The 16,122-nt window shown below is 35.5% G+C and overlaps 1 protein-coding gene and 1 pseudogene across 5 annotated transcripts; both read right to left on the bottom strand.

Annotated features, from left to right (window-relative positions):
* Nucleotides 1–1,262: 1,262 nt before the first annotated feature.
* LOC130961417 (pentatricopeptide repeat-containing protein At4g04370-like) lies at nucleotides 1,263–8,123 on the bottom strand. Of its 5 annotated transcripts, none has more exons than XM_057887298.1 (4): nucleotides 6,890–8,123; nucleotides 6,362–6,451; nucleotides 2,323–4,880; nucleotides 1,263–2,229 (listed from the first exon to the last, which is right to left on the bottom strand). In XM_057887298.1, the coding sequence occupies exon 3, from the start codon at nucleotides 4,838–4,840 to the stop codon at nucleotides 2,546–2,548; it is 2,295 nt and encodes a 764-aa protein (XP_057743281.1). In that variant the 5' UTR covers nucleotides 4,841–4,880; nucleotides 6,362–6,451; nucleotides 6,890–8,123; the 3' UTR covers nucleotides 1,263–2,229; nucleotides 2,323–2,545. The 5 variants fall into 5 exon arrangements, with proteins under 5 accessions (XP_057743281.1, XP_057743278.1, XP_057743279.1 ...); XM_057887295.1 differs by having other exon boundaries at nucleotides 2,323–6,451; nucleotides 6,890–7,518; nucleotides 7,630–8,123; XM_057887296.1 differs by having other exon boundaries at nucleotides 2,323–6,451; nucleotides 6,890–7,489; nucleotides 7,630–8,123.
* A 1,670-nt stretch (nucleotides 8,124–9,793) lies between these two features.
* LOC130963481 (cytochrome P450 76T24-like) lies at nucleotides 9,794–12,743 on the bottom strand (annotated as a pseudogene).
* Between the last annotated feature and the right edge of the window lie 3,379 nt (nucleotides 12,744–16,122).

Below are 16,122 nucleotides of genomic sequence, written 5' to 3'. Positions count from 1 at the left end.
TCCCTAACGTTTTAAAATTGGTTCAATGTTGTCTTGCCGTTAAGAATCCGTTAATAGAATTGACGGCGGGACAAAATTGAGACGATTTTGAAACGTTGAAGACTTAAATAGAACGAAAACATTAGGGACAAAAACGATACATAGAAATAAATTTTAATTTTATCCTTCAATAATATCAATTTTTTACTGTATATAATATTCAATTATTTTTTAATCACATTTAAGTAAATTACACTTAATCACACTACTTTCATTCTAAATAAATTTTTTTATATTTTTATATTAACTTATAACTTTAAGTATAAATTTATAAAATAATAAATTTATTTAGATTGAAAATAATATGATTAAGTATATTTTACTTAGATGTGATTAAAAAATAATTGAATACTATGTACAATAAAAAATTGATATTATTGAAGGAGAAAACTAAAATTTAATTTTATATATCGTTTTTATCCCCCACATTTTCGTCCTATTTAAGTCCCTAACGTTTTAAAATCGTCTCAATTTTGTCCCGCCGTCAATTATGTAAATAGATTCCTAACGGCAGGACAATATTGAGTCAATTTTGAAACGTTAGGAACGTAAATAGGACGATTGAAACGTTAAAGACAATTTTGGGACTTACCCCAAACGTTGGGGACAAAAACGATACTTTACTCTTATTTTAAATTTCATCCCATCGTCTCTCTTTCCCCCTTTAATTTGGTATTTGATCACAGAATATAGTCAGATGAGTTACTTTCACAACCCTGGAACAGCTGTAGAATATCTATGATATGGTTCCTGTATACATTTTTCTCAAACGCTCAAATAACCTAATATTTGCAAAAGCCCCATATACAAACCATTTGATTCATGTGTAAGAATTAATACATGATTGACATTTTTTTGTGGGATGTTATGTTTTTACTTACTTGATCAAACTATGGAGCATACTGTGCTTCTAGTTTTTTTCATACTGATAACATTGTCGTGATTTGAGTACTTATATTATAGGGTTTTGTTCTTGTTCTTTTTTTTTTTCCCTTTCTTTTTCTATCAATATAAATGATTGTTAACTATGGTTTTGGCGTAAGTGCAGAAACTTCAGAAGTAGCACAACTGTATTCCAGAAGAACACTATGATCAGACACTGCTTGCAGTAAGATACTAAGATTCTTCCATCACTATTTAGCTTTGCTATTTGTGGTTAAGGTTTTCTACTTCCCCCCCCCCCCCCCCCCCCCCATTAAAGTGAAATACATGATTTGCACTGATATTCTTTGTTCTTCCCTGTGTTTTCTTTGTAGATGCATGGTCTTGAAGGTCAACTTGAACGTAGAACGTTGACCTATACCCTGTGGAACCAGTCTACAACAAAGATGGAGAATAAAGGCTGGCATCCTATTACTTTCAGCTATGCAAATGCTAGCCCTCAAAGGATAAAAGGAAATGAAGGTTATCTTCTGATACCTTATATTATACCTGTGCATAGATTTAGCTGCATAATTGGTGGATAATTGAGAACTACTTGTGCAGAGATTTTATTCCTTTTTGTCAATAGTTCTATCAATTATCATAGTCTGCAAAATTATGCTCAATTACTGACCTACTTTCACATATACTTGGTACCTCAAATGGGATTGGTATACACAGAATAGCATACACCACACAAGGATTTTGAAGACCCTAGTAACAACATATTCCTAGGTAGCTGTGGCTGAATCAGTTAATTTGGATGTAACAATCTAATAGGACCATATTTTATTTGTGTTTAGCTAATTACGTATCTATCACGTGTAGTACAGTTATCAGTTACATAAAGTGATAATTACAGTATAAAGAGAAGCATTTCTCTTTTTATATTTTCGGTATTGGAGAAGCGTTATTCTCAAAAGCTCATGTCAGTTCCACAGTGAGTGATGGGGGTGACAGTGTATTAGTAGTTCATAATTCTATCTTTGAAGCAGAAATCAATTGAAGAAAAAGTCATTGATTCAAGAGAAAGTTGAATAGGTGAACAATAATTACGTATCTACTTAGTGTAATAGGTGAACGATAATTACGTATCTACTTAGTGTGATTAATAACAGCTATATTTGCATGTGTGTTTAACTATGATCATGGTGTGTATCACATTGCATAAGTGACTTTGTATGGCATTATTATCTGATAGCTGCAGCTTTTTCTACAAGTAGTAGTAATAGAGGGAGAAGAACTGACCTAAAATGGAGTTATTCAATCCTGCATAAGAAAACAAACACTTAAGCAACCACCATTCATGCATAACTTCATAAGAAACAACATTTGAAAGGCATAAAAACAAGAGGTAAGTACCGTCAGGGAGAGAAAGAAGAGGTTCAAAAGAGCAATCGCAGTGGCAAGGGGGGCAAGAAGAGACAGCGGAGAGGGACTCGTTGAGATGCCAATAGAGTGGTCTGCCGCCAATGTAACCAATGAGACAGAATCCAACTGTCGACATCAACACCATGAACGCTCTCCGCTGCTCCTGTTCATCCTTTCTTTCTCTTTCGTTTGTTCATTTTAGACAATGTTAGTATTATATACACAATGAACGTTCCTCCATTTTCATCATTTGCTTCCTCAAAATTTTGAGTGTAAACACTATTTCTTGAAATTGGGGGTGTGAGTTGTGATCTGTGAAAAATGTAGTTATGGCCCCATGTATGTCAATGAAACTCCAGCCAGGAATTTTCCTCAATCCAAGAGATCTCATATGATTCCATACCTCACCCACTTCTTCCCACTTGTTTATCCAAGCATAGCAATGTGCAAGTTGTACATAATGCCCTGCATTCATAGGCCTCAGCATGAGAATGTCATTGGCAATTGCATCACCAAGTTCCTTATTACCATGTGCTCGACATGCATCAAGAATTATGCCTAAAACATCTAAATGAGGCTCTAAGAATACTTTTCGGTACAGGTTATACGCCTCCTCGACCCTTCCTGCTCGACTGAGGAGATCAACCACACAAGCATGGTGTTCAAGATTGGGTGCAATTCCAAAATCTCTACTCATCGATTTGTATATGCTCAATCCTTGGTCTACAAGTCTATTATGACTACAACAAGATAGAACCGACAAGAAAATCACATGGTTTGGTTTAATCCCAGTTTTCAGGAACTCTGAGTATAACCTAAATGCAGTTTCTCCTTTGCCATGATAGCCGTACCCTGCAATTATCGCACTCCATGACACCAAGTCCTGATATGGCATCCGGTTGAAACACCTTTGGGCGGCATCCAAATCGCCACATTTCCAATACATGTCTACCAAAGAAGTGTCCACTAAGATGCACGACTGAAGGATGTTTCTTACAACATAGCTGTGTATCCATCTTCCCAAGTGAAGTTGTCCAGTTGACGCGCAGCCTTGGAGGAGGGAGACAATGGTTATTGAATCAGGATTTTGATGATCACTCCTCATTTCATTGAAAAGCAACAATGCCTTACATACATAGCCATTTTGTGCATATCCACTAACTATTGCATTCCAAGAAACCAAATCCCTTTTGCTCATCCTATCAAATATAATTGAACTCTGATCCAAGTGACCACACTTTGCATACATGGTAACAAGAGAGTTTTGAGCGGCACTATCCAATGACAATTCTTGCCTCATTATGTAACCATGAACGGATGCACCCAAATGAATAGACCCAAGTTGACCACATGCTGTAATTACACTGGCCATAGTAGCACTAGATGCCTTCACTCCGAGATTCAACATTTGGTGGAACACACACAGTGCCTTATTAGCAGAATCATTCTGCACAAGGCCTGATATCATGGCTGTCCACAAAACTACATCCCTATCCAAACTCCTCTCAAACATTCTGAAAGCAGTGTCAACGTTCCCACCTTTCAAGTACGCCACAATCAGTGATGTTTCAATATGTGCATCCAAGTGAAAACCACCTCTCAAAATCTGGCCATGAACTAGCATTCCTAATTTCAACTCCCCCCTTGATGCGACCACAGATAGCACTGACCCAAAAGTCTGCCGATCAGGCGCTAACCCTTCCACCCTCATTGTCTTAAAAAGCAGCAGAACCTCAGTCAGATCCCCAATCTGGACATAGGCTGATATCAACGAATTCCAAGAAACTAAATCTCTTTGCTCCATGTAATCAAACAACTTCCTAGAATCCTCTATGCTTCCACATTTCCCATACACATTCAATAGAGAATTTGACAAGGTCATATCAACCATAAACCCATGCAAAACCGCACAGCCATGCAAACACTGCACTTGAGCAATTTCTGAAATTCCAGATAGCAAGCTTAGCAATGTAACACTAGTGGGCTGAATTTCTTGGCAACACATCTCACCAAATAAGGAAAAAGCCTCAAGAACACGACCACCATGGGAATAGCAGCCAATAATGGTAGTCCAAGGGACAACGTTTCTCTGAGGCATAAAGTCGAACACTTTGCGAGCAACATCAGGGAACCCGAATTTGACATAGAAAGTGATCAAAGAAGAAGCTATGTAAGAATCAAGGGAGAAGCCAAGAAGAACGATGCGTTGGTGGAGGAGGAGGCCAAGGGAAAAGAGGTTGAGGGATGAACATGCTTTGAGGAGGGCGGGGAAGGTGAAGGGATCAGAAGGAACTTGGGAATGGAGCATAGAGGCATAGGTGAGGAGGATTTGGTGGTCGTAACCTTGGGAGGAAAGGTAGTTGATGTGGCCATTGAATGAGTGGGTGTCGGTGGCTGAAGGTGGTGGTGGTGGTGGTGGTAACAGTATCAGCCACCGGATTTTGACTGTTCTATAGGCAGTGAACTTCAGCAGCAACGAGTAGGGAATCTTTCGTTTGAATGCATACATCAGTATAACCCATTACAGATCATTGCTGCTTGTGCTCTCACTATATGAATTGTCTCACAAATGAGTTATTTGAGGAGGGCAAAATGAGTTTCAGAAAAGATATTTGAAAAAAAAAAATTTACATGAACCAACTTGTAATCTACAATCAAATCGACGTTCACATTTGTTTCAAAAAAAAAAAAAGAAAAAACACATCAGTCCTCAACTAATTAAAATTATAAAAATGTCCCTCACTTTCTACAAAGCGAGACATTTAAGTCCCTCCGAGAGACCTATTTGTCCTCATATATTTTGGACGGAGGAACTTAAATGTCTCGCATTTTAGAAGGTGAAGGACATTTTTATATTTTTAATTAGTCAAAGACTTATGTGTCTTTAAATTAAAAAGTCAGGAACTTATTTGTCTTTTTCTCTAAAAAAATAATTCCAACTTTATAACATTCTTTTTTAACAAAATAATTTTATTGATTACCTGAGCAAGCAAAAACTTTATAAATGTAAATTAGTTCGACCAAGATTGCCAGAACTGAACCGGTCAAGTAACTGGTTCAATGATTCAACCAGAACCGAACCGTAGTTGAACCAGTTTAATTAAATATATAATAAAATTATTAAAAATTTAATAGACAATTTCAAATATTCAAATTTATTTATTTTTAAGCTAATAAAATTCAAATTTTTACAATTTCACATAATAATTTGTTCATATTTTATCATTACAAATTCATAAAATAAAAAATTTCTAATTAACTTCTAAGTTCTAATCAAGTAATCAGCAACAATACTCATCACATCAGCAACGCAAATTTATTTATTTTTAAGCTAATAAAATTCAAATTTTTACAATTTCACATAATAATTTGTTCATATTTTATCATTACAAATTCATAAAATAAAAAATTTCTAATTAACTTCTAAGTTCTAATCAAGTAATCAGCAACAATACTCATCACATCAGCAACAAAAATTTAGAACGAAAAATTTCAACAATAACTTCTAATAATTAAGTAATGAGCAACAATGAAAAACATAAACTTACATAAAAACTCAAACGATCGGCAACAAAGAATTCAAAATCACAACAAATTTTAACAAAGACTTCTAACCAAGTATTCAACAACAAAAATTCAAAAACAGAAAACTCATCATCCAAAGCCAAAGAATCCAAAAACCATAGTTGTCAGAACCGAACCGGTGATCGAACCGATCAAATTACTGAATCATTGGTTCAACCGGTGGACCGATTAACTCGTTTCCACGTAAATAAAAAATAAAAAATAGTCAATAGAATCTATATAAAGATGGACAAACAATAACAGTATAAGCACAATTGACTATGAATAGTTCTTGAACCAAATGTCTAATATTAAGAACAATCAGAAACACACATTCACTTAAATATCCAACTATCTACTAACAACAGGTTTCTTACCAGCTTCTTGGACCACCAACTTAAAAATTCGTGAACAACAAAATTGCATAAAAGGAACATAAAAAGGAAAAAAACAAATCAACATCTACCTCCTTTCCAAGTTGACAAAGAGAATCATTTGTCATTTTGTCATTGATGAATAACTGGGTTGTTTGCCCTGAAAAGTCCCAAATTTGCATCTGCACAATCAACACCAGCGAATTATACATAACCAAGGTAACATGGAAGTCCATGCACAAAATCAATCAGCAGATTTCAATCATCAAAAAAAAAAAAATCAATTCACAGCTTATCCAACCATTGCATATTTCAATCAAGCAAGGTATAACTCAACATCATGACCTCTAGAAAACAGCATCAATCAATAATCAACATTCCCACAAGGCCACAAAACAGCAACTATATAAAACAAATAAACTCTAAACAACATCAATCAACCCTAAACAGTAACAATTATGAAAAACCAGAATCAGAATCGGTTTTATCTTTGTTTTCTTCAACTAAAACTACGTTTTCTTTTGTGATACCCTCACAAAATCAGATGTGGTTGTACATTTTGCAGGAGAAGCACACTCGCAAAATCAATATCGAATAATAATTAAAAAAAAAAAACTCACCTCAGGGACGGAAGCTGAGGAAGATCGGCGTGGGATCTGAGCCGAGAGTGAGAGAGAGATTGAAGCTGTTGCAGATCTCAGGGTGTTGACGTGTTGTGTTTCGCGGTTTTTGACGGCTTCGCTCAAACCACAAAGAAGGAAAGGAGTGAAACAGGGAAGGCGAGGTGACGCAGTGAAGGCGCAGGAGCTGCCGGACGCAATGAAGGCGCAGGGACGACGCGATGCGAACGGAGACGACAGACGCGGACAGAGACACAGACGACTGGACAGCAGTGAAGGCGCAGGACGAACCGGCGACCGTGCGGTGAGAGGGAAAAGGTTGAGGCGCCGCGTTCTCCCCTTTCTCTCAGACTGTATAGAGTGAGAGTGTGAGAGTGGACTGGGGATCCTTAGCTGGATTAGGTTTTTTTCTTTTTTTTTTTTTTTTGAAAAATTGAACCGGTCTGGGTTTCTCAACCCTGCCGGTTCATTGGTTTTATCAAAACTGACCAGATCAAACCGGTTTTTACCAATTCTTTTTCTTATCCGGTCTTATGCTTTGCCCGAACCAATCTCATGACCGGTTCACCAGTTTTTTGGTCCAACCAACCAGGTCGATTCCTTTTACAACTATGCCAAAATCAGAAAAACTAAGCAAAGAATCCAAACTCAGCATTCAAATCACATAAGGAACAACTCAACTTAGAACACAATCTTAAGTCAGAATCTTAGAAATTGAAATTGGAGGAGCAGTGACTTACTAGAGACACAGTGAGAGAGAAACTGTAGAAGAGGATCAGTTGGAATAGCGAGGCTCCGAGCAGATATTTCACAACGAGGCTCCAGGAAGAGATTCAAGGAGAAAGAGGACGCGCTTGAAGAGGATCAAGCAACCATTTGCGACCGACAAAAATAGGGCCAACGAGCAACCGTTTGCAACGGCGACGCCAAAAGCTCTGAGTAGACCCTCGAGCAATGTAGAGGAGCGAGGAAAAAAGGGCCAAGTAGACCTTCTAGAGGTGACAACCGAGTAGAAGTGCAGAAGTGACGATGAGGAGAGATGTTCGCCGTGAGAGTGAGCTCAGAGAGAGACAAAGAGCCTGAAGAGAGAGACGCAACAGTGAGGAGAAGAGCTCCGTGATAGCGAAAAGAGGGCCAATCTGTATAGACCACTTTTGGCAACAACGACACGCTATCTGTTATAGTCACTACAGCACACTCTAGCCAAGGAGAATGACGAAGGTGGTAGTAGGAGTGGAAAAAGGCCAGACCGTGAGGGCCTGCAGTCTGACCTGTGTTTGGCCTGTTCTGGTCTAGTTTGTTATAAAATAGGTACAGGTTCAGGTTTTTTTAAAAGTCTTAATACATTAATAGGTCAGGCCCAGACTTACTAATTAGCCTTATAGATCTGTTAGACTTGCCTGGACCTGTTAAAATATAATTAAATATATAAATAATTATTTATTATTAATAAAATTATGAGATATTTTAAATTTATTATATTTTATTATAAATATTTTTGTATATTTTAAATATGTTAGAAGTTTAAAATTTTTTATAAATATTAAATATATGATATATTATATATAACTATTTTTATTAAAAAATAATTTTTTTAAATAATATTTTTATTTTTGTAAAAAAAATTATCAGATCTTTTAACATAACAGGTCAGGCCTAATACTTTATAAAGAGTCTATAACAGGCTGCAGGCCAGGCTTAGGCCAATTAACTGTATGACAGGTCAGGCCTGTTAAGAACAAAGCCTGGCCTAACCTGACCTGTTTCCACCCCTAGGTGGTAGGTAGGGCTTTTGGCTGTTGTTGCTAGCTGGGTTGGAATTGAGAGAGAGAGAGATTCAGTTTAGTGGGTTTAGCGTATTCAGTTTCAGCGTTTTGTTTTTGTTCACTTTTTTTTAATTAAAACGACGTCGTTTAGAGGGTTAAGGCTAAACCGAAAACCCATAAAAAAATCAATTGATTCTACTAATTTACCGATTTAATATCGATTCGATTGATTTTTATTGATTTTTGTCAGACGATTTTTTATATCAACCAAATCGGCCATAGACTCGGTTCTCGATTATTTCATTCGAATTAGTCAGTCCGTTTCGATTTTCAGATTCTTGAGTTGAATAGGTAACACATATAAGCTTGTTCAGCCATACACCAAAAATATGCTACTTTGGCCGTATGTATCTTTTTCGCGGGTACATAACCCGATCCGTTGTAGGTGGGGTCGAGTGCGGAGCGGATTTTTGTACTGGTCGGATAAAATACTCTGAGCTATGGTTATCAATTGATTATTGAATAAATCTTATATAAAGAATTTAATTTTGATGCATTATTGGTGTAAAATAGTTTTACACGTGCATCCAATTATGTAATATCACATAAGACACCAAAAGTGGTGATAGAAAAAAGAACGACACAATTTCTATTCCGTAATTATGTTTTGCGTCTAGTTCTCAAAAGCAACTCAATTTATTAAGGCTTGTAAGACACCAAAAAAAAAATTTAACATGCAATAATTTATTGGCTAACGATAAATTCTTGAATAAAATTTAGATTTGCAACGAATTAACTATTAGCCTCTCAAATTAAAAAATACTATAAAAAAAATTCTCTTGTTAATGAAGACAACATTAAAGATATCATCATGTGTATAGTGTATACCAATAAGTCTACATAATCATTTATGACATAATTCTTCATATATTTATCTTAAATCTTGAATCTAAAATCACTTAGAAAAACAAATAATAATAATAATAATAATAGGTTTAATAACTTATTATGGTACTTGATTATTTACACGAATAACTAAATTTTTTTTGCGATATTTTTTATTCATCAAATTAAAAGCTAACCTATTATAAATTAAAGTTTTATTTAAAGTTTTTATTTTAATTAATAAATTGTAGGATATACAAAATATAATTTAAATTTTTAACATTTATTTAAGCGAAAATAAACTAACCATTGGAACAACCATATTGGGTATCAACAACTAAACTTTGATAGGTACAAGAAATAATGGTTGGGCCTTATGCAAGGTAATTCCATAACTATAACTCATATCTATATCTTCTGGATTCATCTCATCAGCAACCTTCCAATTAAAGTGATACAAAAGTGATGCCAACATAAAATTCAAGGTCCTTGAAGCCAAAGATAATCCAGGGCAAATTCTTCTTCCAGAACCAAATGGAATCAACTCAAAATTTTTGCCCTTAAAATCAATTTCACTATCCAAAAATCTCTCAGGTTCAAATGAATTAGGGTTATCCCAAACACTTGAGTCTCTTCCAATAGACCACACATTAATTAGGATTTGTGCACTTTTGGGAACGGTGAAGCCTCCTAGCTCTACATCATCATTTGCTTTGTGGGGTACTAGAAATGGTGCTGGTGGATGAAGCCTCAAAGTTTCTTTCACAATTGCATTAAGGTATGGAAGCTTTGAGATATGAGACTCTTCAACTTCTCCATTTTTGCCAAGTGATTCTTCAAGTTCTTCTCTAACTTTAAGCAATTTTTTTGGACTATGTATCAACTCTGCCATTGCCCATTCTAATGTGCTTGATGTTGTGTCTATTGAAGCAACAAATAAATCCTAATACAACATCAATAAATTAAAAGGGTTAATTCATGAAGTTCACCAAATTATTATTTCCAAGGTAAGGTGAGCTTTAATTTGTGGTTAAAAACTAGTAACACATGCATCTTCTAGTAACAAAAATTGCTAATATATTTGTTGTTGTTAAATTTTAGAAAACTCATATTTATAAAATATTCCTTTATAAAAAACAAGGGTATCAAACTATCAATAGTCAATACCTACCTTTAGAATTTTCCTAACAGGTGAACATTTTCTGTTAACAAAAATTAAAGACTTTAAACATTTCTATATTATTAATCTTCATAAATACCCAATTATTACTAGCAAAATTCATGCTTTTATAATTAAATCACAATTATTAAATATAATAAAAATACCGGTATATTAATATACTTTTATAAAAATAAAATAAAATAACGGTGCCAGAAACAAATACTATGTGAGAATGATATCTTGAAAGTGCAAGGGGGAAATTGAATTGATATGCATATGAATTATGATTCCAAAATTATTGATGACACATACAACGCGTTGAGAATTAAGTTTGATCCTGACAATCTGACATGTGGATTTAAGTCTATCATTGTCATTCAACAACGGCAAGGCATCCAAAATAATTAAATAATAAATGAAGCCTTTTTCTGGTTAGATGATGTTATCAAACTTCAATGATAAATAAATAAATAATTAGCTAACATATATTTTAACAATACATATTTATAATTATTATTAGAATTTTTTTTAAATTTTTTATTTTAATAAATACATAATAAATATTAAAACTTTAAACTTTATTTTTTATTATTTTTTAATTTATAACTTTAAAAATTGTCTGAAAAATTAATTGATAAAACATGTGCTTTAACCTCAACTGAGATCATGAACGGGTTTGATTAAGATACCTACCATAAAAAAATACAGCAAATACCTATATACCTATTTTGATAAGAACAATCTTAGGAGAACTAACTTTTTTAATAATATTAGTCAATTAATATTTTTAAAAAATTATTTTATTTATTTTAAATTTTAAATTATAAATTCTTAATTTTATATATATTTTTTCTTTTCATAACAAGTTTGGTGTCCAATTTTTATACCAAAAAATCATTTTTGTTAACATTCCTTCATAACCTTCATATGCCACAGACTAAATAAATACCACTTTATAAACTAAGGTTATTGTGAAAATTGATACACGTTTAACTTTTTTACATGATTTTAATTGAATTCCTATATATTAACCTAAATAAAATGTTTATTCTTTAATTTTTGACAAATAAAAGAGGATGAATTGAAATATAAAATGATATATATATATTGGTATGAAAATTTAATTAAAATACTCACCATCAATAAAGACACAACATCATGGCGATTCAATTGAGAACTCTCTTCATTGACAAGATCCAAAAGGGAATCCAATGCATCATTGCACTCTCTAGAATCAATTTTTGAATCCCTCATGCGAATTTTTTCTTCGATGGCACCATCAAAAACTGCATACAACGTTGCATAGCGATCTTTTGTTCTTGCACGTGCACCATGTGAACCAAGAAACCCTAATAAAGGGAAAAAATCTCCCAAACAAGGCCTTGAAGATTCTTCAGTCAAACCAAACACTATATCCTTGAACACTTTAAACTTCTCATCATTATCATAATAATGAACAAAATCCTTAGAAATAAAAGTGTTTGATATTATATTTAGTATTGTTTTAAAAATAGCCTCACCAATATCTAAAGCTTCACCTTTTTTACAACATTGGTGCAAAAAATTTACCAAGTCTTGAAACTTTCTCTTCCTTAGGATTTGTGTGGAGTCAAGTTGTTGGGGTGAGAATATTCTTGTTGCACAAGCTCTTCTAAGGAGTCTCCATTTGGTTGATGAAGGTAAGAATATAATTGAGTTCTTGTTGCAATGATCCTCAATTGTTGAAAAAATGGTATAAGGGATTGTTCTATTAGATAAGATGGCATCATTTTTTTGGAGTGCTTCTTTGGCTATTTGTGGAGAAGAAATCACTATGGAGGTAAGGGTGCCTAATTTTAGGGTAATTATAGGTCCAAGTTTTTAGAGGTTGATGAATGATTGAAGAGAATTAGAGCTATTAAGAAGATCTAAGATGTTTCCAATGATGGGGATATGGTTTAGGACCTGGTGGAAGCTTTGAATGTTTAGAGGTTTGGATGAAGGAGAAGAAAAGGGTTGAGACTATAAAGGATATGAGTAGTTGTAGTGTAAGGTAATCCATGTTTGTGATGATTTCCAATGGTGGCTTCTACTTCCCCCATAGTCCTTTAATTTGCATAAGTATATAGGGAAATATATTTTTAATTTTGTCACTTCATTCACTATTCACAGAGATATTTTTGGTACAATTAAAATTCATTGAATTGTTATCTAGTTAACTTATTGAGCCAACTACTACTCTACTTTCATAAATAGCAAACAATTAATTAAAGCTATATATGATCTTTATAAATTGATTATCAACATCCAGGGTGAAAATTTTATAGAGCCTATTTTAATATCATTTAACGTTTAGTTTACAACAAAATTAGATTTAGTAACAATTTTTTTAATAATAATAATAATAATAATAATAATAATAATAAATCACTATATATGTTATTTAACTTATATTTTTTATTAATAAGTATATATTTATCGTTATTATGTGATAATGATAATATATTATTTGTAAGCGTGGATGGCGGCTCAAGATCAGTCTCATGAAAATTTTATATTCCGTGAGGAGGTTCTACCAGTAGAAACGCTCTTTAATAGAACTTTAGCTTTAACAGGTCGTGACCAAAAACTACCGATTTCGCTTGGTGGGCCGAAAATGCCCGACTTATCAATTTATCCAGTAAACTATTGGGAGCTCATGTAGTCCATGCCGGATTAATAATATTCTGGGCCGGAACAATGAACCTATTTGAAGTGGCTCATTTCGTACCCGAGAAGCCCATGTATGAGCAAGGCTTAATTTTACTTCCCCATCTAGTCACTAAAAAAATTTATCATTATTATATATATAATTACTGCTAAAATCTTTTAACGATAAAGAATATATAAACACCCTTATATCTAATTACAAATAAATATATTAGTGATTATTTTTATTACAACTAAAAACAAAATAAAAACTACTAAAATTAATTTTTTAATAATATTTTATATAAAAAAAACAATAATAATTATAAATATTTTTAAAAACTTTTTAATTTCTTCTACTCCCCACATAAAATCGGTAGATAATAACATATATTCTTGTTACGATGGGTAACGGAGATTAATAAGATGGATGGCTTTGGTTGGCCCAATCGTCCGCGGATGGTGGCTTCCGAGCTGGTTTGCGCGTTGGAGCCTCCTTCCGACTTGTGCTCGTGAGTGAATGGGGGGTGGTACCTGCAAAGACACTCCGATGCCTAAGTTAGCAAGGGTGTGAGCAGTCTAGAGAGTATTGGGCTTAGAGATACCTAGGGTGTCAGTGTATTGTAGTGGTGAGCCAATAACCACCGTTGGAGTAGTGCCATATTTTTTAGGGTGTTAACCGTCCCATTATCTTAGGGAGGTTAAGATATGGCTTGATTAAAGTAGTTAGAGAGATTTTAGGGGCAGTTACTCATTGGAATGATGCTTATCTGCCAACTATTCTCCGTCCCGACTTCTTGGGAGTAAGTCGGGTTTGACACACTTCTAAGTGTGAAGGTTGGTGTTTAGTAAGGCTCAATCCTCTGGACTAGGCCTCTTATTTGGACCTGGGCCTTTATTATTGGGCCAAGGTAGGAAAGTGCCCCTACTTGAGCCCAAGATCTTTATAGGACTTGGGTTCAAGTATTTACTCGGGACGTAGTCGACTTGTTGGAGGACCGACGTGATTTTCTGAAACCGACGTGACTTTCCGTGTCTCTTCGGTTCTGACGGTACGTCTAATCAAGCGTCGTGTCCGTTAGGGATGTGATAGACTTTGGTAACGGGGCATTCATTAATGACTGCCCCGCTTTACCATTATGCCCCTTAGTATGTTTATAAATACTTTCCCTCTTTCATTTTTTCATTTATGCAATTTTCGAATTTCTTCTTGCTTTGTTCGTGCTTCATTCTTGCATTCGGAGACCTCTGCTTCTTTCAACCTTCGGATAAAGGTTAGCGTTTTACTTTTATGACATGCTTTGTGATTGCATGCTTTTATTTTCTTTGGAGAGGGAGAAGTGACGTGTAGACTTTCGTATCCCCTTAGGGACTCTCGTTTTTGATTCTTTTCCTTTTTCCTTTGTAGGTTTTCATCGTGTTTTTAGAAAATGTCTTCTGTAGAGGCTCTTTCTCAATGGGTTGATGTCACAGTCCTAGGAGAGGAACCTTTGGTTGATGCGGAGTTTATTACTCATCTTCGTACTCACCACAGGATTTGTGTTTCTGAGGATGACGAGCCGAAGTATGAGTTGGTAGTCCCGGGTCCAGAAGACCGGGTTTGCTTTGGGAGGGCCAATGAGGCGTCTTCTCATTTCTTCTTTATGTATGAATGTATGATCACCCGTCTGGGTGTCTTCCTTCCTTTTTCGGATTTTGAAATGTCTGTTTTGCACCACTGTCGAGTTGCCCCTACCCAACTTCACCCAACTCTTGGGTTTTCTGAAAATTTATCAATTTATTAGTCAAGCTTGGACTTCCCGACTTCTTTGAGGATTTTTCTTTTTATTTCCACATGACTAAGCCCTTTAGTGGGCTAAACAACAAACAGCAATGGGTGTCCTTCCGAGCTATACAGGTCGGAGGATTTTCACCCTTTTTGACGAATCCTTCCATGACTTCAAATATTATTTTTTCAAAGTGCAAGCTGTAGGGTCACCACCCCTTTTCTGGATGATAACTCTTCCCTCGCTTCCTTATATTGGCTGGAGGCCTCCCCTTGTGAGAAATATGGTCTGGACGACCTGGATGAAGTAGAGGCTGCCATTGTGGGGTTCCTCCGAGAAGTGTGGGGGAGGGCCCCATATTTGGATACTAAGAAGTTCTCAAGGGTCTCCGACCTTTGTCCAGGCGCAGCTAGGTAGCTTTTTCTTGTTTTTGAATTTCCGACTTATCAACTGATCATTCCGACTTGTTTGATTCTCTTTAGCTATTGTTTCTCTTTCAGAAATGGCTAAGACAAGCTCAAGAATCTTTCCAAAGAGTCCAGGAGGCCAAGGCCAAGTCTCGCGCTCGGGCCGGTGGTGCCAGGGTTATCTCTCCTCCTCCTCCTCCTCGGAACGTTGGGACTCTTTCCAAGCCTATCGTAATTTCTTCTTCAGCTCCCCCTCAGTCGCTCCCCGTTGTCCGACCTTCCCCTGATCCAAAGAAGCGCAAGACTTAGAGTCTGGTGCTTCTGGTGAGGTTAAGGCGGATGCTATTGAGTTTGTCCGAAAGAATATCTATCCCCATGTTCGTATAGGCATGGATGATATGTCTGTTCGGGGCCACCTTACCACTATGGTCGAGGAGAGTCTCAAGGCGGCGGGGGTTTGTAAGCTCTTGGATATCTTTGAGAAGGCTCTCTCAGCTCTTTAGGACGACCTCGAGGTCGAGGACCTAGAGGGAAGGCTTCGCTCATATCAGGAGCATGAGGAGAGTTGAAGAAGGAGATT

This window comes from Arachis stenosperma, chromosome 2, assembly GCF_014773155.1.
Source record: "Arachis stenosperma cultivar V10309 chromosome 2, arast.V10309.gnm1.PFL2, whole genome shotgun sequence".
NCBI lineage: Eukaryota > Viridiplantae > Streptophyta > Magnoliopsida > Fabales > Fabaceae > Arachis > Arachis stenosperma.
This window is presented reverse-complemented; position numbering and strand designations above follow the sequence as displayed.